Genomic DNA, 27697 nt, shown 5'->3' on the forward strand with positions numbered 1-27697 from the left:
GTTTCCCACAGTAGCAGGATGAATTTTCACTGCCAGCAGCAGTGCACGAGGGTGCCCTTTTCTCCACATCCTCCTTGCCAATACTTGTCATTTCTTGTCTTTTTGATAATAGCTATTCTAACAGGTGTGAGGTGGTATCTCACTGTGGTTTTGATTTGCATTTTCCTGATGATTAGTGGTGCTGAGCATCTTTTCATGGGTTTGTTGGCTATCTTTTCGTCCTTTGGAGAAATGTTTATTCAGGTCCTCTGCACAATCTTTAATTGGATTGTTTCTTCTTTTTTATATTGCTTTCTGATTTCTTTATATAATTGCAATATAAGCCTTTTATAAAATATATTATTTGCAAAAATCTTCTCCCATACAGTAGGCTGCCTTTTCGTTGATGGTTTCCTTTGCTGTGCAAAAGCTTTTTTGTTTGATGTAGTCCCATTTGTTTATTTTTGTTTTTCTTACCCCTGCCTGAGGAGACATATCTAAAAAACCATCCGTAGGACTGATGTCATAGAACATACTGCTATGTTTTCTTGTAGGTGTTTTGCGCTTTCAGGTCTTATATTTGAGTTTTTAACCATTTTGAGTTTATTCGTATACATAGTGTAGGAAAATAGTCCAGTTTTCCCAAAAGCATTTATTGAAGGGGCTGTCTTTTCCCCATTGTATATTACTGACTCCTTTGATGAAGATTAATGACCATGTAAGTATGGATGTATTTCTGGGCTTTCTAAGCTGTTCCAGTGATATATGAGTCTGTTTTCCTGCCAGTACCATACTGTTTTGTTTTTTCTTTTAAAGTTTCGTAAAGTTAATACTCTTTTTTTTTTAAATAATAAATTTATTTATTTTTGGCTGCATTGGGTCTTTGTTGCTGCACATGGGCTTTCTCTAGTTGTGGCGAGTGGGGGTTACTCTTTGTTGTGGTGTGCAGCCTTCTCATTACGGTGGCTTCTCTTGTTGTGGAGCACAGGCTCTAGGTGCACAGGCTTCAGGAGTTGTGGTGCATGGGTTTAGTTGCTCCACAGGATGTGGGATCTTCCCGGACCAGGGCTCAAACCTGTGTCCCCTACATTGGCAGGCAGATTCTTAACTACCACACCACTAGTGAAGTCCCCCCTACTGTTTTGATTACTATAGCTTTGTATTATAGTCTGAAGTCAGGGAGTGTGATATCTTCAGCTTTATTCTTTCTCAACATTGCTTTGGTTTTGGAGTCTTTTGTGGTTCCATACAAATTTTAGGATTATTCTAGTTCTATGAAAAATGCCACTGGTATTTTGATAGGGACTACACTGAATCTGTAGATTACCTTGGGAAGTATACACATTTTAACAATATTGATTCTTCCAATCCATAAGCATGGTATATCTTTCCATTTATTTGTCATGGCTTCAATTTCTTTCATCAACATCTTAGAGTTTTCAGAGCTCAGGTCTTTCACCTCCTTGGTTAAATTTAGTCCTGGGTATTATTTTCTTGATGCAATTGGGATTGCAACACTTCTGTTCTGAGAGCACGTTCATTAAGTCCAATTTGTTCTTAAGTCCAACAAAGTTAGCCCAGGTACCCAACTAACACAATCAGATATATACCACTGCTTTTACACTTGCTCTGGACATACTGGGCTTTAAATAAATATACTATACTACTGTACTCTATACAGCACTGTAAAGTACACAAAAGTACAACCACTTGTAGAGGATGCACACATGTGACAATGTACACCAGTCACGTGAACTAACTGATGTGATTGGACATGTGAATGCATGTTCAGATCTTTGAAAGTTCGTAACTTGAAGGTTCACATGTAGGGGACTTACTGTATTAATTTTGTACCGTTTAACTTTACTAATTCATTTATTAGTTCTAATAGATTTTTGGTTGTGTCTTTAGGATTTTTTATATATAGTGTCATGTCATCTGCAAACAGTGACAGTTTTACTTCTTCCTTTCCAATTTGGATTCCTTTTATTTCTTCTTATTGTCTCATTGCTATGGCTAGGACTTCCAATACTATGATGAATAAAAGTGGTGAGAGCAGGCATCCTTGTCTTGTTCCTGACCTTAGAGGAAATGTTTTCAGCTTTTCACCATTGAGAATGATGTTTGCTGTGGGCTTATCCTACATGGACTTTGTTATGTTGATGTATATTCCCTCATACCCACTTTGTGGAGAGTTCTTATAAATAGATGTTGAATTCTGTCAAAAGCTTTTTCTACATCTATTGAGAGGATCATATGATTTTTATTCTTCAATTTGTTAACTGGAGAGCATTTTCAGAGTCTAAGGCTCTGAAAGGCTCACAATCCAAGCCAAGGCTCACATCCAAGCAATTTTGAAAAGTAATCTCCAAGGACAAGACTCAAAAAAGATTAAAACGGTGATTCTAAAGTGCATTACTGTGTGAAGGAGGAAGGGGTAGGAAGGAGGCTGACTGGGTTCATAGCTTGAGCGGCTTGGGGATGAAGAACACAGGAGGAAGAGCATTTTTCAAAGGAAAGAAAATTGAGGGGGGGATTGGAAGATGGCGGAAGAGTAAGACGCGGAGGTCACCTTGCTCCCCACAGATACACCAGAAATACATCTACACGTGGAACAACTCCTACAAAGGAAAGAAAATTAATTTGCTTTTGAACTTACTGTGTTTTAAGATGACAATGGAATATCCAAATGTAGTTTCAGCAAGCAGTTGGATTTATGAGTTGGCAGATCAGAGTGATACAGGAAAACTCTGAGTAAGACCACCTGAGAACAGCATATCCAGTGAGAAAAAGAGGGGGCCAAGGTTGAATGCCTGAGTAATGCCAACTTTAATAAAGAAGCAGAGGAAGAGAAGGCCATGAAGAAAAAAGACTAAGAAGGAAATGTCAGATATTATAAGGAGAATCAGAAGTGAGTGGGGTTAGTGAGTCGAAGGGAACAGAGACAGCAAACAAGACAAAGGTGGAAGTAAAATGCCCTCTCAATTTGGCAAATTGTGGCAACAGTTTCAGCAGTGCCAGGGACAAAGCTGTAACAGTGTGAGGACGGAATGGGAAGTCAGAGACCATGGAAGTGGACCAGGAATCTGTTACCATCTTGGTCAGTGAGCACACGTGTTCGAGAACAAGTGTCCAGCAAAGGCGAGGTGTGGGCTATGGGAAGAATGAGGGGCAAATGAACACAAACCCTTTACAGCTTCTGGGAAATGCTCCAAATATCCTAGTCTTGCCAACAGTGGGCAAGCAAATCCAGCTGCATGTTAAGAGAGGTGTATAATTCACATGCATCATTCTATCCTAAAGATGGATTTCAGAAAAATCTGATCGCTAACAGTTAAATGTCCATAGATTAATGCCAAAAATAGTTCCTTATCACCTAAAAGTAATGAAAGTGGCAGAGGTACCACACACACAAACCCCATGATACCTTAGTTTGGGTGTGGCAGACTTAGCATTACGACCAGTGGAATAAGTTACATTCACTGAGCTCACCACTTTACATGCCAAAACAAACAGGTGTTTCACATGTGTACTCTTCAACAAGAATTTTGAAAGTGAACACTTTTAAACTGAAATGAATGGTTTTGCTCCTTAAATAATCATTCCAATGAGAGGAACTCTCAATTTTTTTTTCACTCTCCATACACATGTGATGCACTTCCATGGACAAATCCAGTGTACAGGATACAAAAGGATAAAATGTACAGGCTACAAAAACATAAAACACAACACCTGTGACTTTCAAAATCTCAGTCAGCCTTTCTGTGCCTCAGCTCTTTACCTGTAATACACAAATAGCAACAGAACCTGCCTCCTGGGGTTGTTACAAAGAATAAGTCAGTTAATATTCGTAGAGCACTTAGAACTGGGCCTGGTGCATGCTAAGGTCTGTGTAAGTTTTCACCATCATTGCTGTTGTTGTTATCTTTAGTTTTATCAGCAACAGTAGCAGACAAAAAAGCAGGATGCCCAAGGGCTAAGAGCATGGGTTTTGGAGACTGGGTTTGCATCCTGTCTCTTCCACTTACGAGCTGTGTGTCTTTGGCGAAGTAGGTACCCCCCTCTGTACCTCAGTTTCTTCCTCTGTAATACGGAGTTAATAAGTGTCTACTTCGCTGTGAAGATCAAAGGATTTTACGTAGGTAAAATACACAGAGGACTGCTGGATACACAGTAAGAGAACTATCATGTTTGCAACAATTACTGTGACTGCACAATTACCACCACCAGACACCACCAGAGGTGCAGCTACTAACACACAAAAAGAACACGGAACTCCCACTTCCTCAGTCTCAGGAAGCACTGAGGCAATGCTTCAAATTGTGGGAATGACATTTTTTTTTAATTAATTTTTTTTTTTTAATTTTTGGCTGCATTGTATCTTTGTTGCTGCACGCGGGCTTTCTCTAGTTGCAGGGAGCGGGGGCTGCTCTTTGTTGTGGTGCGTGGGCTTCTCATTGCAGTGGCTTTTCTTGTTGCAGAGCACGGGCTCTAGGCACATGGGCTTCAGTAGTTGTGGCATGCGAGCTCAGTAGCTGTGGCTCCTGGGCTCTAGAGCACAGGCTCAGTAGTTGTGGCACACGGGCTTAGTTGCTCTGTGGCACATGGGATCTTCCCGGACCAGGGCTCGAACCTGTGTCCCCTGCATTGGCAAGTGGATGCTTAACCACTGTACCACCAGGGAAGTCCCTGTTAATATACTTTGGATATTAACCCCTTACTGGTCATATCATTTGCAAACGTTTTCTCCCATACTGTAAGATGTCTTTTCATTTTATCGATAGTTTCCTTTGTTGTGCAAAAGCTTTTAAGTTTAATTAGGTCCCATTTGTTTATTTTTGCTTTTATTTCCTTTGCTTTAGGAGACAGATCCAAAAAAAATATTGCTACAATTTATGTCATAGTGTTCTGCCTATGTTTTCCTCTAGGAGTGTTACGGTTTCTGTTCTTACATATAGGCCTTTAACTGATTTTGAGTTTATTTCTGTAGATGGTGTTAGAGAATGCTCTTAATTTCATTCTTTTATATGTAGCTGTCTAGTTTTCCCAGCACCAGTTATTGAAGAGACTGTCTTTTCTCTATTGTATATTCTTTCCTCCTTTGTTGTAGATTAATTGACCATACGTGCATGGGTTTATTTCTGGGCTTTCTATCCTGTGCCATTGATCTATATTTCTGTTTTTGTGCCAGTACCATTCTGATTTGAATACTGTAGGCTTTGTAGTATACTCTGAAGTCAGGGAGCATGATTCCTCCAGCTCTGTTCTTCTTTCTCAAGATTGTTTTGGCTATTTGGGGTCTTTTGTGTTTCCATACAAATTTTAAAATTATTTGCCCTAGTTCTGTGAAAAATGCCCTTGGTATTTTGATAGGGATTACACTGAATCTGTAGACTGACATGAACAGTATGGTCACTTTAACAATGTTAATTCTTCCAATCTAAGAATCTGGTACATCTTTCCACCTTTTTGTGTTGTCTTCAATTTCTTTCATTAGTGTCATTGTACGTATGGTTTCAGACATGTTCCTGTATTACTGAGAACTTGAATTTTCTTTTTTAAAATTAATTAATTAATTAACTTATTTATCTACTTTTGGCTGTGTTGGGTCTTCGTTGCTGTGGGCGGGCTTTCTCTAGTTGTGGTGGGCTGGGGCTACTCTTCACTGCAGTGCACAGGCTTCTCATTGTGGTGGCTTCTCTTGTTGCAGAGCACAGGCTTTAGGCACACGGACTTCAGCAGTTGTGGGACGTGGGCACAGTAGTTGCGGTTCACAGGCTCTAGAGCATAGGCTCAGTAGTTGTGGCGCATGGGGCTTAATTGCTCCGCGGCACATGGGATCTTCCCACACCAGGGCTCGAACCCATGTCCCCTGCATTGGCAGGCAGATTCTTAATCACTGGGCCACCAGGGAAATCCCAAGAACTTGAATTTTCTGCACTGTATCAAACTCAAGGACACCAGCAATCATTCTCAAAATAGTACCTGCTGGCAGCTGCCAACCTTATGGTCTCAAGGTTTCCCCTTGTAACTAAGCAACCATTTTGGAGCCCATGGGTCCTTGCTTAACAAACACCCTTACTTCTTGCCCCTCCAATCCTAATTCTTAACAAACAAATCACATAATTTTGCAGTGTTTGCCCGTATAAGCCTTCCCCATTTTGTAGTCCAGCAAAACACAATTGAAGTGCTTCTTGACATTTTGTCTTCCAGGCTATAGCCCTCAGTTTGGCTCAAATAAAACTGTTTTCTGTTCCTATTGTAAATTGTTTATTGCTTATTTACATTGACATAAATAATGTATTTTCCTGTTTGCATTTTCAGTGTTCTGATGGAACTGATATTCATTTTAAAATCATAATAAAAATATTTTTAAAAAGCTATTGGTTGCATTTGAATTGAGTTTATAACATCATTTTTTCTTTCCTTGAACAAAAATAAATAAAATCAGAAATTTACAATGATAAATACAATTGTTACAAACAAATATAAATCAATACAACAAGTTTAAGGACTGATTTTTCCTAAATATGTCTGGATACAAACATTATTTCAACATCTGTGAAAGATATAGGTAATGAATTTTAAACACTTTCAAGTCAAATACTGAAGGTGGAGGAGGGTAGAGGATTCAGGGAGGAATGTGCGTGAGAACATTCTTTCTTGCCCAGTTCCAGGAACTTAATTACTCCATGCTCAGTGCACAGAGTTGAGTCATGTGGCGAGTGGAACTGTTTCGACCCAAGAAAGGCACTGGAACAGAAGCCATCACTTGGCATCCAGAGAAGCTGCTGCAAATTTTGACAGCCAAAATATTTTAAAACAATACCCTTTTCAAAGGGGAAAGATAGAAATATTGATACCTTGTCTAGCATTGTGAATGAAAGTATTCGTAGTCATCCTTTTGGGAGGCTAATAATGTTAATCTCAAATAATTTAAGCTCTTTTGCTCAAACCAGCAATTGACCTATGATGAGACCAGTAGCTAATGAGTCTCTGGCACTAGTAGTATAGCTTAGCAGATGGTTCTTAACTAATACTCTGGGGTGATGCTAAGAGAGAAAATGGGGTTCTATTTCTGGATACGTTGAATAGCTTTCTTAGAACAATTTTACTTTGATTAAAATTAATGGTTTTAAAGCTAAATGTCTAAAAGGAGTAAACAACTCTGCTGCTTGTTCTGCTTGTTTTTGGAAAATAGTATTAACCACATAAGGTGATCTGTGGGATTGGAGTGAAGGTTTTACCCTACATTAGTTTTATTAATGCATAATGTGGAAGATGTGGAGAACATCTTGACATGGAAAAGAATGAATAAGTTAAATTTTATTGTACAGTGCTTTCCTAAATAAATTTATTTGGTTATCATGTTCTTATATTCTGAAGAAGAAAAATTCCTTAAATAATAAATTCATGACTAGGTAGATCTTAAAACTACTAAGGGAAACAAAATGTAGTTAGCCATCTGCGCTCATGGTTTTTTAAAATCTAAGTTAACTTTAACGGTGCTGTACACCATCCAAAGAAAATGCCCTTATGTTGTCCTGCCTTCTTAGAGCTTGCTTGCTTTATTTTGCTTATATTTAATAAAAACTGTCTCAAATGTTAAAATTAAAAAAAAAAAGAGAAGCTGCTAACGGCCAGGAGAGAACAAAAGCTACCTGTCACTGAGCTCAGACAGTCAGGGGAGCACCAAGGAGCTGCAGGAATCTTGGGAACAAGTACAGACACCAAACACAGCGGGTACTCTTACAAAATGAGGTTTGGTTGTCTGAGCCATAACGCACTATTTCTTGGTTTTTCTTTTGAAATGAAAATTAAGTCTAGAAGCAGAGGCAGAAACAGTGACAGAGCCAGAAGATGAGTGACCAAATGGTTATAACTTATCTGTCTTTATCAAACTAGTCATACTCTTTATTCTATTTTTCCTTATTATAAATAACTAATATTTTTGGATACTTATTATATGGAAAATATTGTGAAAACTCTCTACATATATCATATCATTTTCTAAGTCTTCTTAAAAAAACTTGCTTCTGAAACAAAAATGTGGACAGGCTACTTGAATATTCTGAAATGAATTACTTAATTTGATCACTTGAAAGGAATCATTATTAGGCTACATTTATCAAAGTGAACATTATTTTAAGGTAATTATATCCAAAATAATCCCTCTCAAAAAACATTTCTCTTTTTAGCTCTGTGTCTTGTGAGAATCTGCCATTTTCATGACCTCATGTAACCATAGTGAGAAAGCATGTAGATACGAAACGTGAATGAGAAAACATTCCAAAGGGAAGCACCAACCAAAGTCAACATAAATCCCCTGTTCATGAGATCACCATTCCACCTGTTTATAAAATCATGTGTAAACTATGAAATCCTGCTTTGCAAGACTGAAGTGATGAAAGTGTTAAGTATTTTCCAGAAACCCCAGAAATGCCCAGCACCACATGGGGGGGGGGGAGAGAGAAAAGAAGAAGAAGAAGGAGAAGGAGAAGAAAGAAGAAGGAGAAGGAGAAGAAAGAAGAAAGAACAAGAACAAGAACAAGGAGAAGGAGAATTTCATAAGCAAACCAAGATACCTGGCTAAATTTTGAAGTATGATAAATACTACACATGAATGGTTTGCGTTTTGTATTGCTTTAAGAAATCATACTTAGATACATAGTAATGTAGCATTACACAATTGTAACATAGTTTTAATTGTTATTTATTTAAAAACAGGCAGTCATTCTTAGGCTCTATCCATGAGCACCCATATTTGATGCTCTCAGGGGAGCATCTAAACGGCAGGACTTCACCCCTCCTTGACAGTGACGATTGTACCTGTGGTACCCACAGCACCTAGCAAAGGCCTTTCATGCATCAGGCCCATAATAAATGTTAAGTATTTAGGAACTACGGGCAAATTATATAATGTTACTATGTTGATTTAAATCCATATAAACGCATCCGTGACCAGAATATAACAACTCCATAAATCTGATTACAGATAAGTATCTTTAGATAAGCATTTCAACACTGGGATAGAATCTCTTAAAAAGTTTTATCATCTTTTTGTTTCTGGGGTAACCAAGCCTCTTCTCATATAGTGATACAACATGAAATGAAAATCTCACATAAATTTACTCCATCCCTGTCTGTGCTTAAAGAGTTAGAAACATGCTTAAATCGACAGCTGAGGTGTTCTCAACTTCACAGCAAGAAGAAACCTCATGAAAAGAAAGTAAAAGGGATGAGTGAAATAGGTGAAGGGGATTAGGGGTACAAACCGGCAGTTATGAATAAGTCACAAGGATGTAAGGTACAGCATAGGGAATAAAGTCAATAATACTGTAATAACTTTGGTACATAATAGATGAAGATATATTGTTGTACACCTGAAACTAATATAATATTGTAAGCCAATTGTACTTCATTAAAAAAGGCAGGGGAAGGGGATGAAAGGGATTTTATCTACAAAAAAAAAAAAAAACCTGTAAACTACTTGCTTTTGTGCTTTTCTTTAAATTTACCATTTTGAAGAATTTCAAACTCTCTTCAAAATGATTTGATATAAGGCTTTTCAACTAACAAAAAAGCATTACACATGCACGTGTTTTTTGACCAAATATGTGAAGAAAGATGTTTTCTTTCCAGGAAAGTTTACACGCCACAAAATCTCAGACAAGTATAGCAAGGGTGGGTAGGAGGGAATATGTATCTTTTAACAACAACATGATAAATGTACAAATGTTCTCGGCTATAAAGTGAAAGCAAGACAGTCAAATCTGCCCCTGATGAAAGAGGCTGCTATTCAAATAACCAAGATGCTATTTCAATAACTAAATTTCTAATACACATAACTTTGTAAACAACAAAAGAATAAGATTGGTAAAATTTTTCTTTTGCCACACATACACAAAAATGTTTACATGGATGTAAAAGGTTTTACTTTCTTTAAAAACACTGAAAAATCTGTCCCCATTAAAAAAGCATAAATAACAACCATGAGTTTCTTTAACATTGTAAGTTACCTCTCAGGTCTTTCTTGAGTTTTCTGAGGTCTTTTTGAAAGTCTTCAAACTTCATCTGCGAGGCCTGAAAGAGGTCCTGGGGTTCGGGCAGTGGAAACACACACTGTTCCTTCCCAGCATCCTGATCAGCAGGAAGCACAGAACGTTTAAATGAATGAGGACTGAGCAACAGCAGCAATGACAAAACGAAGACAAACACGGCCAAATCGCTCAACAATGAGGAATAACAAGATGTGACTCTATGTAAAAACTGTCTCACCTCATCAAAATTGCGAAGATAGTAGGAAACGATATATGACAAAAGGCTTCTGCTATTGTCCTAGACAGAGAGACCAAAGTGAGTAGAAATATATTTTTTAAATTATTAAATATACAATGTTAAATTAAATTCACTCCAGTAAATCCACACATGTAGATGAGAATATTTGGGATGAAAGGTGAAGTTCTCTGTTTCTTCTTACTTTACCGGTCCAGACGGTCTTGTTTTCCCCACTGTTCCCACCTAAGCCCCACGTGGAAGCACAGCTGTTTCAGGGTGGGGTCTCAGATGTATCCACCTTTCTGTTTTCACCCTCCTCGACCAGACAATTAGTTCATTAATTTTATGTTTTATTATTGAAAGGTATAACTACTATCTAAACTGAAATGACTAAACATCACCAGCATTTCTGCATGGTTGGACCAAGAGGGACCACTCCAACAGGAAGTTTGATTGAGGCTTGTTAGTATGTAGATTAAGAAATTTTAAGTTAAGTATTATTTCAAGTAAGCTGGAGCTTTAAAAATGCAAATGCATATTATAAATTATGTCAGCAACTGAGATTTAGGAATTAATATCCATGCAGCTATAAATAATGTAATAAATGTAGTTCTAAAGAAAAAAAAGTTTCATATCGAACAATCTTCAAAGAATAGCTTTCCACCTTCTTTCTGGCATATTTAGAGGAATTAATTTTTATTTTTTTTTTCATTGCTCAAAATTCGTATTAGATAATCTGAATGTGTGAAACCAAATACATATTTTAAAAATACACCCTATAATACAAACTTTGTTTTCTGGAATGTTCAATCTAACCATGATTTTTCCCCCACTGATAATAAAAGAACAACATCCCTTTATAATCAAGTTTGACATGACATGATAATATATCTATTAGACTCCCCATATATATTTCTATATACATATATTACATGGAAATATATAGCTATAATAATAAAAGTAATACATTTATTAGAAACAGGAGTGCTTGTAAAATGATTTAAGCACCTGACTTCCTTTGTCTTTCCTAACTTGCAAATCAGTGAAATGATCAGCAATACCTGAATCAATTAACAAAACACATTAAATGCCTGCTGACAGGCGTGCTGAGCAGAAGTTAATTCTGACTGATCCAAGGAACAGCTCCATCTATGCAGGTCTATATAACTATATAGATATAGTTATCTTCATTTTATACAGAAAGAACCAAATAGACTTTGCATATAGCTCTTGTGAGAATGCAAGTGAAATTATTTTTAAAAAACTTCCTTCTTGATTATTTTTTCCAGATTATTCCTTAATTATTTAAATTAACGAAATTTAACTTATAGGAGGATTGAATAAGATATATCAATTAATACAAAAAAACCCCTGGGCTTCCCTGGTGGCACTGTGGTTGGGGGTCCGCCTGCCGGTGCAGGGGACGCGGGTTCGTGCCCCGGTCCGGGGGGATCCCGCATGCCGCGGAGCGGCTGGGCCCGTGAGCCGTGGCCACCGGGCCTGCGCTCTGCGGCGGGAGGTGGGGGGGGCCGCGGCGGTGAGAGGCCCGCGTACCGCAAAAAAAAAAAAAAAACAAAAAAAAACCTTTATTCATATATAATTATGATCATAGAATCTATTTCAGATTCATTTTGATAAGTAACATTATATTGATGCTATTTGTATTCCAATGTTATTTACAAAAACTACTTGTTTCAGTCCAACAATCAGCTGTAAGAACTATTCAAAAACTACCATGTGTTTAGAAAAAAACCTTTTGTTTTTGAATAAATAATTTATCATGTTGACATATTGGAGGTTCATATGAAAATGTATATCATACAAATAAAACATCATTTGAAGAAATATAACCATAAAAATCACAAAAAATATATGCTGTTGGTGTTCCAAGCAAGGACTATGTTTTTCCCAATTATGGAAAAGCACACTGTCTGGCATTTCATAGAAGTCCGATGAAGGAATGTTAAATGAACATATGAGTGGATATGAATGAATAAACCAGTGAGTTGTTGACTGGCAAAAAAAAGCAAAAAAAGTATCTCCCTTCTATCAGGGAGATTATTGCCTTATCTAGGAGGGCCAATTCTCTGTAATTTCATTTTTATAGGCCAATTGTTCACTTAAACTCAATATTTTAAAAACATTTCCTTCATAATTTCCTTCATCATATAGTTCTTTGTGAAGACTCTTTTATCAGAGAAACAGAATTCTATTATTTTCTAAGTTTACAATGTCAGGCTTTAACTCTGACCACTGTGGTGGTTTCCCTGATGTTATATTTCTACTGACACTCTCATAATCTCTTAGATGTTAATTTTAAACAAACACAACTACAGAAGTAGAATAAAAAATAATAATTAGGTTTGCAAAAGGGCTTAGATATTCTCATATATACCAGTATCAAGGAGAGGATGATATAGAGAAAAACAGGATCATCTTTTAAATTTTATTTATTAACTACTTTCACTCGTCTTTGCTTTGTTTTTAAAACATGGGCCTGTTGGCCTCCATTGCTTAACATGGAGAGAAGAAAGGGATGGATACACTGTCTAATTTATAGAAATCAACTAGTCCTCAGATCCAAAAGGATAAATATTAGCAAACATGGGGAAGATATTAAAAAGTAATTATTTTTATTTTAAAATACTGTCTTCTCAATTATTCATTAGACACAGGATTCAAAATTACTCACTTTAGGAAACACTATTCTTCTCTAGATCACAAATATATGGTGGCCACTACTTTTGTCTAGCTTAGAACACAAAGGAAATTTTTACCTTGGGACATAAATATTTATCACACTGGTTTACAGTCAAACTTATTACTCAACAAGATGCCCAGTCCTCAGTGTGCTACATTCACTCACCCGAAATACTTACACTGCTTTTGACATCTTTCAGCTTTGGGAGGATGTCTAACCCGAAACCATCTGCCTGTCCCCGAGTCTTATTTCCACCATTCATGTAGTTGCCAAAGGCAAGAACCAAACCCAAAACTTGCATGACCCCTGAGCCATTTTTTAATGTCTGTAAAACAGGATAAAGAAGAATCTCTCACTCACAGTCTTGTCTGAATTACCTTAAGTCAGTGGCAGATATTCATATTATACTAATAATTTGGGGTCACATCCAAACTTCATCAGTGCTCATTTTAGTATATTTAAGAGTAGTGTCTCCAAAGATAACTTAGAAAAAGTTGCACCACCCACAAGCATGCAGGTTGTGCTTCTGTAGCTGAGACGTACCAGCCTAGGTCATTTCTGTGATGTAACTGCATGGAAAACAAATATGGCTGTGATATGAGAACCACCACAAAATAATATCATTGCCATCGGCCTAACTGTACCTGCCTCTGTGCAACGCAAATTTTTGGCATAAGGTGTAACTACCAAAACGTAGTTATAAAGTTTAATTTCCAAATTTAGATTTATCCCTGAAAGGTTCATACTCACTTCTTCCAAAACACACAGTTTAAGTTGAATTTGTACATCACTTCCTCTGAAAATGTGTCTTTCATGACATCTTACTACTTTTCAAAATGATTTACCATAGCCAGAAAGAATGGTGCTATTTTGACAATTCATTTTAAATGTTAATATTGGTAATTTCTGCCAAGCATTTGTTCTTTGTTTTCAGAAGAATATTTATCTTCTGTCGAGCCATACAGCTGCTCCTGAAGCATTTGGTTTGAATCACTAACAATTTGTTGAGGGGCCCTCTCCAAAATGGAGGAAAATAAAGAAAATGTCTTCATGTGGCTTTTGGCTGGCAGTCTGATGGAGGAGAGGCCCATGACAAGGGAATATTGTGCTTTGGCAAAAGCAGGGGGACAGAAGCCTGCGTGGGTGGACGCCCAGTGACTGTGCCCCAGCAGCGCTGTCCCGGGTCCACTCGCCCTCCTGCACATTTGCTTTGACCTTGATGCTCAGTCATCATACATTCTCTCTGGTGGGACCCCTATCCTTCAAATTTTATGAGTACTTATGGTAAATAAAGGAAAACTCGTTTGAAATACGAACATGACTGAACACAATTAAAGATCAGAACCCAAGCGACAGCCGCCGATGGACCAGCACCCACCTCACACAACTTCTGTAGCAGCTCCAGTTTGCGCCGAATTGAGCAAATGCTTTCTGAAAATGTGGACTGAAACAGGATGCAAAAGACTCGCTCTGAAAAGTTGGGGATTAGTGACAGTTCGTAAAGGAACCTAAGGAAATAAAGCCAAGTTAAGAGGAAAAAATGATGCACATAAACACGTTCATCCTCACATCATTCATGATACTGATGCACAGAAGGTACTTCATTTTCTGAATGGAAAGAGCCCCCCGTGGCCTGGACGCCGCCCGCGGGGCCGAAGCCCTGCTTACTGCTCAGGTTTGTCCAGAGACTTGGCGTTTTCCTTGTCTTTGGAGGACCGGCCGTGTTTTTCAATTTTTTCCAGTTCATCTGACTGTGCTCTCTGGAACAACAAAAGCCAAGTGGTTTTTAGATAATGATTATCTCAAATACAGCAAAACTCTATATATTTTCATATTTCTTAGCATGTTTGAAGTAAAGATCATCTCTAAATCTTCCAAATGTTATTGTCTGTTAGTGACATGCAAAATATTTATTCCAGCATGTTTTAAAACAACACAGTTTCCCTCTCTTGTTTTTTAGCGGTTTATAATACCCTCCAGAATGCAAGAAATTAATTTTAAAGTGTCATTTCTTATTCAGAAATTAATCAAGTTAAATTTGGAAGTAATTTGATCCTAAAGCTGTTAAAGATTTTTAAAGGGAAAAGTACCTATTTAACTACTGCAATCATTGTTTATATCTGTTTTGGGGAAAGAACAGTACAATTGAATTATTAAGTCATGGAACAAAAATAAAAGATTTTGATTCTTCTGAATTTTCTTTTTGATACAAAAATGGCTCTAGGCTTTTCTTTCTAGGTGTCTTCTTTCACCTTTTAAAATCTCAAGCTAAAAATTTTTTGTTCTAAGTTTGTTTCTTTATAGGAGGGGATCCTGTGCATTTTAACATAAGGTAGAAGATTTTATAGGCTTCAAGAGACACAAACTTACTCTTTGTGGAGAATTTGGATGATTTTATTTTCAGTCTTGTCTCTGTAATTCACAAAGATGTTTCAAAACAGCCAAAATACTATACTGTCTAAGTGCATTAACAAGTTTGAGTAGACCACCGTATCTTGGGTTTGAGTCTAGTCCTCCGATATTAAAATTCCTTCAACCATTATTTGTTGTTTACACAGAAAATCAGCTCAGCCATAAACTGCTGTAGATGACAGAACCTGATCAATTTCTAGAGACTACAGATTTCCTCTAAACAAAGAATGTTCTGTTTTGAATTCACTGATTGTTCTGAAATGCAGGTTTTTCTATAGATGGGATTAACTAGAAAAGACTAGTTTCTCCAAGGAAGCTGCTTTTGGCATGGAAAGACTTGATGACTGATCAGTAGATCTTCTGAGGGTTTGATCAGTTTTGCTTCCGGAATGTAATGTGACAAAAAGGATACTGAGAAGTAAAGGTATGACGTCCACCACAAAGCCTGCCTTGCCCACCTCGACCCCATTATAACCAGTCTCTCTCTAGAACAGCACGGAACCTTGTGTTCACTCTGTGTTGTGCTACACGTACCACAGTGTCTCACTGGTGATGCACACGCATGCCTACAAGCTTCTGGAGGAGGAAGGCCATGTCTTGCTATGGTCCTAGTGACTGGTATGGTTCACTACGGTATGGTCAGCCCTCAGTATCGTGGGTTCCGCATTTGTGGATTCAACCAAATGCAGATCCAAAACATGTGGGGAAAATTCCATAAAGTTCCAAACAGCAAACTTGGATTCACTGTGCTGCATCAACGTTTTACACAGCACTTACACGGCATCATAAGTAATCGAGTGATTTAAAGCATACGGGAGGGTGTGTGGGGTTATATGCAAGTACTGCACAACTTCATTTAAGGGACTTGAACGTCTGCGGATTTTGGTACCAAGCCCCCGCAGATACCGAGGGGTGACTGTGCAGTTAGCAGTCAGTAATTTTTTTTAAACATTGAAAAATTAAATCAGTAATTGAATATGAAAATAGAAGGCCTCCAGTTCTGGGGAAAAGAGGGAGGTAAAAGGACGAAATCTAATGACAGGACACTTGAAATAAGAACTAGTGAGGACATGATGATACAATGCCAACTGCTCAGCATCATCCTGAGAGTACAATGAGAATCCTTATGAGGTAATTTGAATCCAAAATAGATACCTATGCCTGCATGAGACAGAATGAGTCACTTCAAATGCTAGAACACAAATAGGTAGATAAAGAAATAAGAAAGCTATGCCCAGCAAAAGTACATATAACTTCACTCACCTGTACGTCCATTCCACACAACTCTTTTGGGTATCCATCATTCATCTCTTACACAGGAATACTCATGTGTGTAAAGGTACAAGAAGTAGGACTAAAACATCGTAGGTTTTTAAGCAATATTTATCAAATCTACAAATTCTGCTATTCATCAGTACACCAAGACCAACTGCTTCTTCTTGCCCATTGGCTTTCTCCTTGCACAACATGTGGGATCCAGCAAAAATCAGTTATTTTCTAGCTGTTAAGGCCCCAAATTCTTACTCTTATCAGCAACCATCAACTATGTAAACTATTGACTACAAATCTGTACCAGAACTCAGAGGTCACCTCGATAATTCTGGCTTTGTTTGACCCCCAAAATGAAGTTAGTCTCAAGGGTTCTTCTCTGGTCCACCAGTTTGAAGTAATCATCAGGGTCGGGCTTTAAAAAGGATGAATTTTAGGGATTTATTCATCCACCGATTCAATCAAAGACGGACTGTTTACCAGGCACTACACCAGACACTGGAGATAAAAATATATACGCTGGGCTTCAGATTCAAGGAAAATCCCACCACACGACACATCATGTTGCTCATAACACCACTCTTATTTGCTCAACCCTGCTACAGCAATCTTCCACTGCTTTTTTGTTGGGTTTTTTTTTTTTTTTTTGGCGGTATGCAGGCCTCTCACTGTCGTGGCCTCTCCCGTTGCGGAGCACAGGCTCCGGACGTGCAGGCCCAGCGGCCATGGCTCACAGGCCCAGCCGCTCCGTGGCATGTGGGATCCTCCGGGACCGGGGCACGAACCCGCCTCCCCTGCATCGGCAGGCGGACTCTCAACCACTGCACCACCAGGGAAGCCCCCCCACTGCTTTTTAAAACTATACATAACTCTTTATAAGAAGGGGATGCTAGTGACCACTCTACCATACCAGTGGTGATGAGAGTTATCTATCGAAATAGGTTCATTTTTCCTTATGGCCAAAGACACACGGGCAAAGTAACTACACACTCACATACCAATGAACAACATAAAGGAATTTCCAAGTTCCAAACATTCAGGTAGCAAGGCTTCCCTCTCCCAGTCTCACAAGCCCAGATGATTTCAGTCTCCAGCACAGGGGCTGTCTTTTGGTTACTACCTTCCTTTGCTTACTGCACACTCCCCCTTCCCACTCCCACCCCGATTACCTGCAGGTTTGTACCAGAATTTCCTTTTCTCAAGAGTTCCTGTTTGCCTAAAAATGAAATAGATCTATTGCTGCTAAGTTGGAGGCTTTCACCAGTTACCAAAGATTCACGGCATCCAACACCCAGACACAATCCTCACTCAACCGCTGGCCAGAACTGACCTGGATTCCTGGCTGCCAGCCCCGGATTTCACCAGGTATTTTGACCTCCGCGTCCCTAAACCCACATGCCCTGCAACTGAAGGCTGCTCTTCCAACTCCTGAGGAAAACCGTAGCTCCCAGAGAGGATGGGGCTGGGGAGCAGGGGGTGCAGGGGGAGAGGAAGCTGTTGAGAGGGGTAACGTGCTTTCCTGATGCCGAGTCTATTGCTGGCATTCAGCCAGTGTTTCTCAAGCGGGGTTCCAGGGAACACTGACTTGGGTCCTGAGATTCATTAAGCATTGCTGTGTGAGGACTTCCTCCGGAGGTCCAGTGGTTAGGACTCCGCGCTTCCACTGCAGGGGGCGTGGGTGGGGTTCAACCCCCGGTCGGGGAACTGGGATCCCACATGCTGCGCGGTGCAGCCAAAAAAATGCTGTATGGTACACGCTAAATAAATACTCTCAGAAGTTATGTTGTTGAAAAACCTATTTCATTTTATCAGCTATCCTCATACCTAATTGATCATAAAAAGTATGTATGTGAGAGGGCAACAGAGAGAACAAGATAGAAACGCTCCCAAGGAGCTGGTGTTCCAAGGGATGCAGGTGGGAACACGGTGTAGGCCACACTCTCACCAGTCCCCGTTCGGTTTCTACCACTTTCTCAGTGTTTCTAGTCTACGTCTCATCGCTAAATCTTGGCCTCAGCCCTCGCCCTCATGTCTGCCTCCGGATGGGCTCCCGCTGGTCACAGCATCACACCCCCTGTCCCTGGAGCCCCGACAGCCATCCTCAGTCCCCACCGTCAGGCCCGCGCTCCCACCCGCCCACACACGACAAAAGGCTTCAGCCCGCGTTTCCGAGACAGCCCGTTTTCCCCTGCATACGTCCACACGAGCAACTGCTTCCCCAATATTTTCTCCTGCATAGCTCAAAAGCACCTTGGACAAAAAAGTCTAAAAACAAACTCATGTTTTCTTCCCCAAAACACTTAGCGGTCCTGATGACAGCAAAGTGGAAACAAGTCACCCAGCCGGACGCCGTTGAGTCGCCCAGCCTCAGAGCCGCTCTCCCCCGCCACTCCCAATGCCGTCGTGCGGCCCGGGCCACCACCCTCCCGCTCGTTCTGCCTGGCCCCCGTCACCGCCCCCAGCTATGACACCCACCCTACAGGGTACGCAGTGTCACTCTGTAAAGATGCAGACCGGAGCCTGTGCTCGACGCCACTCCTCACGCCTGCGTCTCGGCTGACCCTCACTCTTAGATCAGCACACAGACCCCGGGTGCCCGCGAATCACCTGTGGCCCGCTGCCCGCCCCCATCTTGTGTCCTGCCCACACCTGCTGAGCAGTTCTGTCCCCACTGGCTTTCCTCCAGTTCCTCAAGTGGATCCCACTCCTCTTACACCGACGTTGCGCCTTGTGTCTGGAACATTCCCCACACGTCTCACCCCTCAGCACCCCTGCTTCTCTGCTCTGGGGAGGCCGCCCTTCACCTCCTCACCAGCCTGGGTCCTCCTGGGGACACAGCCCCGTTGGGCATCACCACTGGAAATGAGTCTGGGAGGCATGGCTCCCAGAGTACAAAGACAGCTCCATAAGCCCAAGGATAATGTCAATGTTTTCATCATTGCAACCAGAGCACATGCCTGAAATAAAGCAGACGTTTAATAAATATCTGATGAAATAATCACAAACATATGGAGTTTATTATATATAAATTACTCCAAAGTCACTCATTTCTTCCTAACGTCCTATCTCCTCATTCAATCTCATCTTTTCTCCCCTTTCTGCAAATAGAAACAGTAACTACCAGGCCTTGAAACAGTGGGTGTCTGACTTTGGAGAAGTCAAGGTCACAATGTCTGGTGATGTGGACGACAGCAGCCAGGCAGCCGGTTCTGTGCTGGATGGCGGTTGAGGGGAGACTGTGCCTGGTCTCCAGGAGTTTTCTTTTCTTTACTCCTGTGCTATTGATCCAGCATCAGCAGCAACCTTCCTCTTCCTGTAATTGATCTGGAATTATCTCTCCCTCTCTCCGCTCACCCTTCCCCTCAGCCCTTTCTTTCCTACCTGAGCCTCAAACTCCCTTCTCCCCCACCCATCACTCCCTGAGCCCTTCACAGCCCTCCCTCTCCTTCTCCAGCTCAGAATTTCAGAGGAAAATTGACTTCTCTCATCTTGGGCTTGGTTTATGAATCCCCACGATCTGGCTTTTGTTCTCTCACTAAGCTCAAAAATGATCTTCTTAGAGCCAAGAGTCTCTTCTACCTGTAGATAAAACAAGAGCTCCTATTTATTGAGCCCTTAATAACAGTCAGGCACCCTGCAAAGTGTTCTCCATGTACAATATCATGTAGTCCTCACAGAGCCCTGACAGGCATCATTATCACCAACAGCATCACCCCCATCATATGATGAGAACGCTGAGTCTCAGGTCTCAACCAGTAAGCATGGGTGCCAAGGTCCAAGCCTTCACCTATCGTCTCCTGATGTCAAGGGGCTGACACAGATGTCTTTTTTACAGAAGTGCTACTGAGCCCCAGGCTGCCTACTGAAGGGGCCCAGGGTCTTGAAGACCAACATGGGGCCAAGATGAGGACACCCCATTCCTTGCCAGTCATTCCTGCAACTAAAAGTCCTGGAACTAAGACTATAAACAAACATAGGAAAGCTGTGAAAAATGCAGGGAAGGCTGACTGGCCGGGAACCTCACAAGCTGAGGAAAGCTGTAAGCTCCCCGTGTTTTCTTTCCTCCTTCATCCCCAGTGGGGTGCTGGAGAGGCCTGGATGCAGGACCACCTCTAGACAAAGGACGTCTGGCAGAAAAAACCTCATTCTTAACACTTGTCCTACTCGAGCCAAAAACCAAGAGAAAAACTGACCCCTCGCAGAATCAGTGTGGCCGAGTGGAGAAGCGAACATCACCCGACCTGGCAGCAATGCGGTAAAGCTGGCTGGCAGGAGGCAATGCTACTTAGCGACACTCTTCCCCGACCTCCCCCCCCAGTGTCTGGGGGGCAGCTGGTACTTCTCCCACCCCCGGCAGCAACGAGGCACAATGAGGTGGCTCAGAGGGTTGACAGTGAGCCTACAATCTAACTGGAAAAGGGGCAAAAGACGTGGACCTCACCAAAGAGAACACACAGAAGACAAACACATGAAAAGACGATCATTTGCCATTAGGAAAATGCAAATTAAAATCGCAGTGAGATATTACCATACACCTACCTACTACAACAGCTAAAACTTAAAAGATGGTGACAGCACCAAGGATGCAGCAAAATTAGATCTCTCCCATATTGCTTCTGAGGACGTTCTGGAGAATAGTTTGGCAGCTTCCTAAAAATACATTCTAAATATACATTTAACATATGCCGGGCATTTATCGCAAAGATGAGAAAGCTTATAACCACACCAAAAACTTAATGTATATGAATATTCATAGGAGTTTTATTTGTAATAGCCAAAACCTGAAAACCCAAATGTCCCTCAATGTAGGAAACAAATTTGGAGTGTTCACACCATGGAGTACTATTCAACAATGGAAAAAAATAAGCTTTTGATACACTCAACACTTGGATGGATCTCAAGGGAATTATACTGAGTGAAAATAAGCCAATATCAAAAGGTTACAGGTTACATCCTATATGATTCCATTTATATAACACTCAAAATGACAAAATTACAGAGATGGAAAACAGAATAGTGACTGCCAGGGATTAGGAATGGGGAAAGGGGTCTGTGCAGAGGTGGAACAATTCTGTATCTTTTTTTTTTTTTTGGCTGTGCCACAGGGATTGTGGGATCTTAGTTCCCCAATCAGGGACCAAACCTGGCCCTGGCAGTGAAAGCACCGACTCCCAACCACTGGGCCACCAGGGGATTCCCAACAATTTTGTATCTTGATTGTAGTAATGGTTACACAAATCAACACATGTGATAAAACTGTACAGAACTACACACACATAGAAACATGTGCATGCACGCACGCACACACACACACAAAGGAGTGCATGAGGGACCAGCAAAATCGAAAAAAAGGTCTATGGGTCATACCAATGTCAATTTCCAGATTTTAACACTGTACTACACTTTTGTAAGATCTTATCACTGGGGAAAACTGGATGAAGGCTACACAGGGCCTCTGTGTACTCTGTATGTTGTATCCAGTGAATCTGCAGTTATTTCAAAATAAAAACTTAAAAGAAAAAATCAACACAGCCCACTGCTCATCTGTTCCTTTATGTCCCCAAATACGTTCCTCCTTTGAATATCCAATCTTGGTCCAAACACCCAGGAAAGAAGCGGACTTCGGTCTCTCCCCTCCCTCATCCTGTTAGGCAACACTTCCTAGCTCATCAGTCCTGAAAAAACCTCAGGAGCAGACTTCCCCCTCTCCCATCTCAATGCCACATCCATCCCTGTCAATCTCAGCCTCTCCCAAATCCCATTCCAACTCTCCTGTGGGCTTCCTTCCTCCAACACAAAATTCCTCACCCCATATCACTCTGCTCCACCTGCTGGGAAAGTCCTCATCTCTACTCTCAAGCTTATAAGAACATCTGCAAACAGGCCCAAACCTTGCCTCACTACGAAGATTACTCAGGGTTCCCCAAATCAAGTAACTGTCACCTCTTCAGCAACTGTCCTGTTCTTTCCACAGAACTCTGTCCCAGCACTTGTCACCTTAGCCTGTAACTATTTAGTTACGTACCTGACCCCCAGTGTCTGCTTTGGCAACCATCCAATGGTTAGTTCCTCTCATTTTATTTGAATAAAAAACATGCATGTTAGATACATTATAAATAAAATATCCTTTTCTGTATTGGACTAAGGACGTCTCAGCAATTTCAAGGGGAAATGCTTCTGTATTATTAAACGACCACTTAAAATATACTTTTTATACATTACACATTCAAGACTTTATGGGTGGTCCCTATACTATTTGTTGACTTGTATTTCCTCTAATCGTAAAAACTAGCTTTTCAAGAGATATACTTTATATAGTCCACAGACTAACATACTACAGTCCAACAGATCTTTCCTCCCAGGTAAAACAAACAACTGGAATTTCGTTAAATGCCAAGGGCTGAGGGGAATTTACAAAATGATGGTCAAGGACACATAGCAATGGTGGTCATAGACACATAGCAATCTCAAGTTGTATGTCAAGGGCTGAGATAACACTTAACCATATATTGGCAAATCACCATATACTGGTAAGTAAACAAAGATTTCAGAGCCAAATATATATCTGGAATCATTCAACTTCCTAAATGTCAACTGAAAAAAAACCCTACACAACCTAAAAGTTGAGGATTATGTTTTAATCGGGGACCTTACTGAGGACTCTAGCCCAGGATATAGCCTCTCAGATACTCTGAGAGTATGCCGGGCCTCTCAGATAAATGCCGGCATATGTTAAATGTATATTTAGAATGTATTTTTAGGAAGCTGCCAAACTATTCTCCAGAACGTCCTCAGAAGCAATATGGGAGAGATCTAATTTTGTTCCAAAGAAGTAAGGGGCTTTTTGCTGAAGAAAGAAAACAAAAAAAACACGTAGTTGAACATCAAAACATTACTGCTAAACACAAAAAACAGACATCTCAAGTTAATGATGTTAGTGCTTTTCTGTGTATGGGAGGATGCCAGAGGCTAGGCCCATTGAAATTATTCCTTTGATGTGAACCTCAGCCATCTGAGGCCAGTGTCCTATTTTTCTCCACCCTAAATGTCGGGGGCAGCCACTGTGGCTGATGGCTTGACGGTGGGCAACATTCTTTGCTTACTGGAATGGCAGGAGACACTTTTTTTTCCCCAAAATTCAGTGAAGGAAAATGATAGGAATTTTACATCCTTATGAAGAGATTTGACTACTCCTTTAATTGATTAATTGCTGAGCTAAATGCTAGTTATCGCAATCATGGGCAACAAGGAGGGAAGGATGATGGACCCCTCAAGCAGAATGTCAAAACCATCCAATGCTATTCCTGTTCATGAATAATTTCAAGTCAGTTCTCTGCTTTGGAGTAACCAAGGCTCTTAGCAGGTACCTACAACAATCAACACTTGCTACCACTGAAATATCTCTACCTTATATGACCATTCACAGGCCAAACCTGCAACTCTTCTACAAAAACTATTACATTCCTAGTCTAAGTACACTCCTCTATCATCAGCAGAAAAAGGGATTTAAAGAAGGTATAGCCCCTGAGAAAACCATAATTCAAAAACAGTCATGTACCACAATGTTCATTGCAGCTCTATTTACAATAGCCTGGACATGGAAGCAACCTAAGTGTCCATCATCAGACGAATGGATAAAGAAGATGTGGCACATATATACAATGGAATATTACTCAGCCATAAAAAGAAATGAAATTGAGTTATTTGTAGTGAGGTGGATGGACCTAGAGTCTGTCATACAGACTGAAGTCAGAAAGAGAAAAACAAATACCATATGCTAACACATATATATGGAATCTAAAAAAAAAAAAAAAAAAAAAAAAAGTCATGAAGAGCCTAGAGGCAGGACGGGAATAAAGACGCAGACCTACTAGAGAATGGACTTGAGGACACGGGGAAGGGTAATCTGGGACGAAGTGAGAGAGTGGCATGGACATATATACACTACCAAATGTAAAATAGATAGCTAGTGGGAAGCAGCCACATAGCAAAGGGAGATCAGCTCGGTGCTTTGTGACCACCTAGAGTGGTGGGATAGGGAGGGGGGGAGGGAGGGAGACGCAAGAGGGAGGAGATATGGGAACATATGTATATGTATAGCTGATTCACTTTGTTATAAAGCAGAAACTAACACACCATTGTAAAGCAATTATACTCCAATAAAGATATTTAAAAAATAAAATCATATATACTTACAAATAAATAAATTACATATATATGTAATTTATATTTATATATATATATATATATAATAAAAGAAGGTACAGCAAAGATTTACGGCACCAGCTTGGCATGAACATTCATCGTGGTTGCTAGCCAACGGCACCATTTCTCTAATGCCTGCCTGCTATCACGGCAAATTGCTGGGAAAGGTTTAATGTATGTGTGTCAGGAGAGACTTCCCCCGAGGAGAGCTGAATAGTCTGTAATTGGACCAGAATTTCTCAGGGAAGTGTGAACTCTGGCAAAGGCATAACACAGCAATCATCCCTCTATTCTTGTCTTTCAAGCAGTACCTGTGCTCCCAGCTACAGACATGCCACATCTCCCCTCCCCAAACCCAACAGCCTTCATATCTACTATTTTTTAGGAGATAGGACTTAAAGTGCCTTATGATATATATTGGGATAAACTATTATTTCGTTGAATGTTAACACTTGAATTACTTTATGGTTATTAAAAATTTATGCATATTGCACCTACCCCGCAGAAGTATATCCTCCTTGCTGGGGGAGGCTGGGCAGCAATAGGTACCTAGCACATTTCCTAGAAGCATACTATAGACAAGAGCATAATTGGAAAAGAAAATGTGTAAGCATAAATTATTTTTCAAGGTATTAATATACACTATTATTTCTATATACATTATGTTAAATATTTAATTAAATATTCAATATTATATTTTAATAGGCACAATATACATAGCTTTCCAGAAATGGAGCTACCAGTCATATCTAAGAAAAACCTTACTTCAATTTTAGCAAGTGTTCACCAGTTTGGAAAATCCTATTAGTGGTGATAAAAGTAATTTTAGCTGCTATATTCAAGGCGATTATAAATAAAAGGACAAATATTGGTCTCCTTCATCATACCTTCTGGTTCAATAATTTACAAGCATCATAAAATATTATAGATTACTTTGTTACTTCTACTTTAGAGTGTAGACATTAGACCTTTAAAGTTATATATGTAGAAAAATTTTTATCCATGAATTTCTTCTCAGGATGGTAAAGGAAATGTGGACAAAGAATGTCGCTGCCATTTCAGTAAACAAAGGATGTTGCAGTCATCAAGCTATCCCCACATGTTCTCCCTGAGGGAACTCAGGATGGAGTAAAGCAGGACACTGGCCCTAGGTAGTTAAGGTACACATCAAAGGAATGATTTCCATGAGCCCAGACGCTTGCATCTTCCCATACACAGAAAAGTGCTGAGGTCGTTAACTTGAGATGTCTGTCTTTGTGATTAGCAATAATCTTTTGAAGTTCGACTACATGTTTTTTTCTCCTGTGTATCTTGACTCTTCCCTTAGCTCTTTGGAACAGTCCCTCAGAGTTTTCTGTGAGGCTGTATCCCAGGCTTAAGTCCTCAGTAAGTCTGCCGAATAAAACATAATTCTCAACCTTCAGATTGGGCATATTTTTCAGTCAACAGAAACATAAATATTTGTTAGGAAAAGGAAGCACTGAATGGATAGGATTGAGAATTAACAGCCTGGTCTAAGGGGTACCCATTCGGGATGACTCATCCTTCTGCTGGAAGCTCCCTAAATAAAGAGACTCAAAAAGGAAAGGAAAGGAAAGTGGTAACACCGGAGCCTGTCGAGCAAATGTCGCAATGTGAAGCGACACAGTAAATGTCAAGGGATTACTTCTTGACATTAGTAGTGGGTCTGGTAATGTGAAAAGAGAGGGTGTGTGGGGAAAAGGAGGTCAGGAGCAGAAAGAAGCACCACAGAGTCATGAGCACAATCTCTCTAAGGCCCCTCACGGATACACAAGGAAGCCAGTGACCTTGACGCTGCTGGCGAGGTCAACCCAAGCAGCTCCCCTGCTGTGCTTTATGTGCGTGCGAGTGCGAGGGCGGATTCTGTGACGTGGCTCCAGAGACCCGGCTTTCTGTCCCGATGACGAGAAAGCAAGAGTCTTTATTTCAAATGTAAAAGTAAAAACTGACCCCAAATTAACTTTGTTGAACATCTGATCACAGTTCCTCTTTCTCCTTAAAATATATGCCATCATTTAAGTAATGATCAAAACCTCAATGTTTTTAAAAACATTCTGTTTAAGAGAACGTGTCAAAGCTAGTGTTATGTTCACCATAAATAAATGCATTCATTTGGTAAATATTTCTTTGTAGTGCTTAGTGGGTTCCAAGGGAATATGATACTAAGGGAAAAAAGCAGACACAGAAGTTCCATGATGTTCCATGGAGGGGATGAGAGTAAATCCTGGGAATGTGTGTGGAACGTCCAAGCTAAGTGCTCCAGAGATGAGTTCTCTCTGCGTTTATAACACGAGGGTTTATGACCCAGAAGAATGACAGAGGGGGAAGGAGGGGATAACAAAGGTTCAGTGATATTCACTAGGACGAGATGGTGAGTAGAAGTTTCCCAACTGAAGGCAGCTTTGTCAGTGCTTGTTCTAGTGGTGGGACCAGGAGGTTTTGAGAAGCAGAGGCCAAGTGGCTGGAGGGCCAACAGCTGGGAGAGCTGTTCTCTAATGAGTCCACCCTTGGATTTCACCCATCAAATTAAAATCTAATCTTAAAGCAAGGTGAAAATGTATGTGAGCATTCCCGTGTCGTTCATTACCAGTGAAGTTGTGTTAATCATTCTTTCATTTCCCAGGAATTCACTGGAGACAGTTCATCTAAGAGAAGCACAGTTATCGAAAACTCAGTCGATACCTTTATGATGTGTCAGGCAATGTCACATCCCAGATGAACAGCAAAGAAACATAATTTCTGGATTTTATGAAGTCCATAGCATCAATCTGTAACTGATTCAAGACCTAAAGCTTTTCTTTTTTAATTCTGAAATTCACCTTAAACACATTT

The 27697-nt window shown here is 40.2% G+C and overlaps 1 protein-coding gene across 1 annotated transcript in view; it reads right to left on the minus strand.

Annotated features, from left to right (window-relative positions):
- Positions 1–27697, minus strand: part of LOC132419366 (formin-2-like) — a 312831-nt gene that overhangs the window by 75137 nt on the left and 209997 nt on the right. Inside the window, exons 9-13 of the mRNA XM_060003288.1 lie at positions 14627–14718; positions 14337–14466; positions 13137–13283; positions 10258–10317; positions 9999–10119 (exon numbers count right to left, since the gene is read on the minus strand). Of these exons, the coding sequence (XP_059859271.1) occupies positions 9999–10119; positions 10258–10317; positions 13137–13283; positions 14337–14466; positions 14627–14718 (550 nt within the window). The remainder of the gene's footprint in view (positions 1–9998; positions 10120–10257; positions 10318–13136; positions 13284–14336; positions 14467–14626; positions 14719–27697) is intronic.

This window comes from Delphinus delphis, unplaced genomic scaffold (genome assembly GCF_949987515.2).
Source record: "Delphinus delphis unplaced genomic scaffold, mDelDel1.2 scaffold_189, whole genome shotgun sequence".
Taxonomy (NCBI): domain Eukaryota; kingdom Metazoa; phylum Chordata; class Mammalia; order Artiodactyla; family Delphinidae; genus Delphinus; species Delphinus delphis.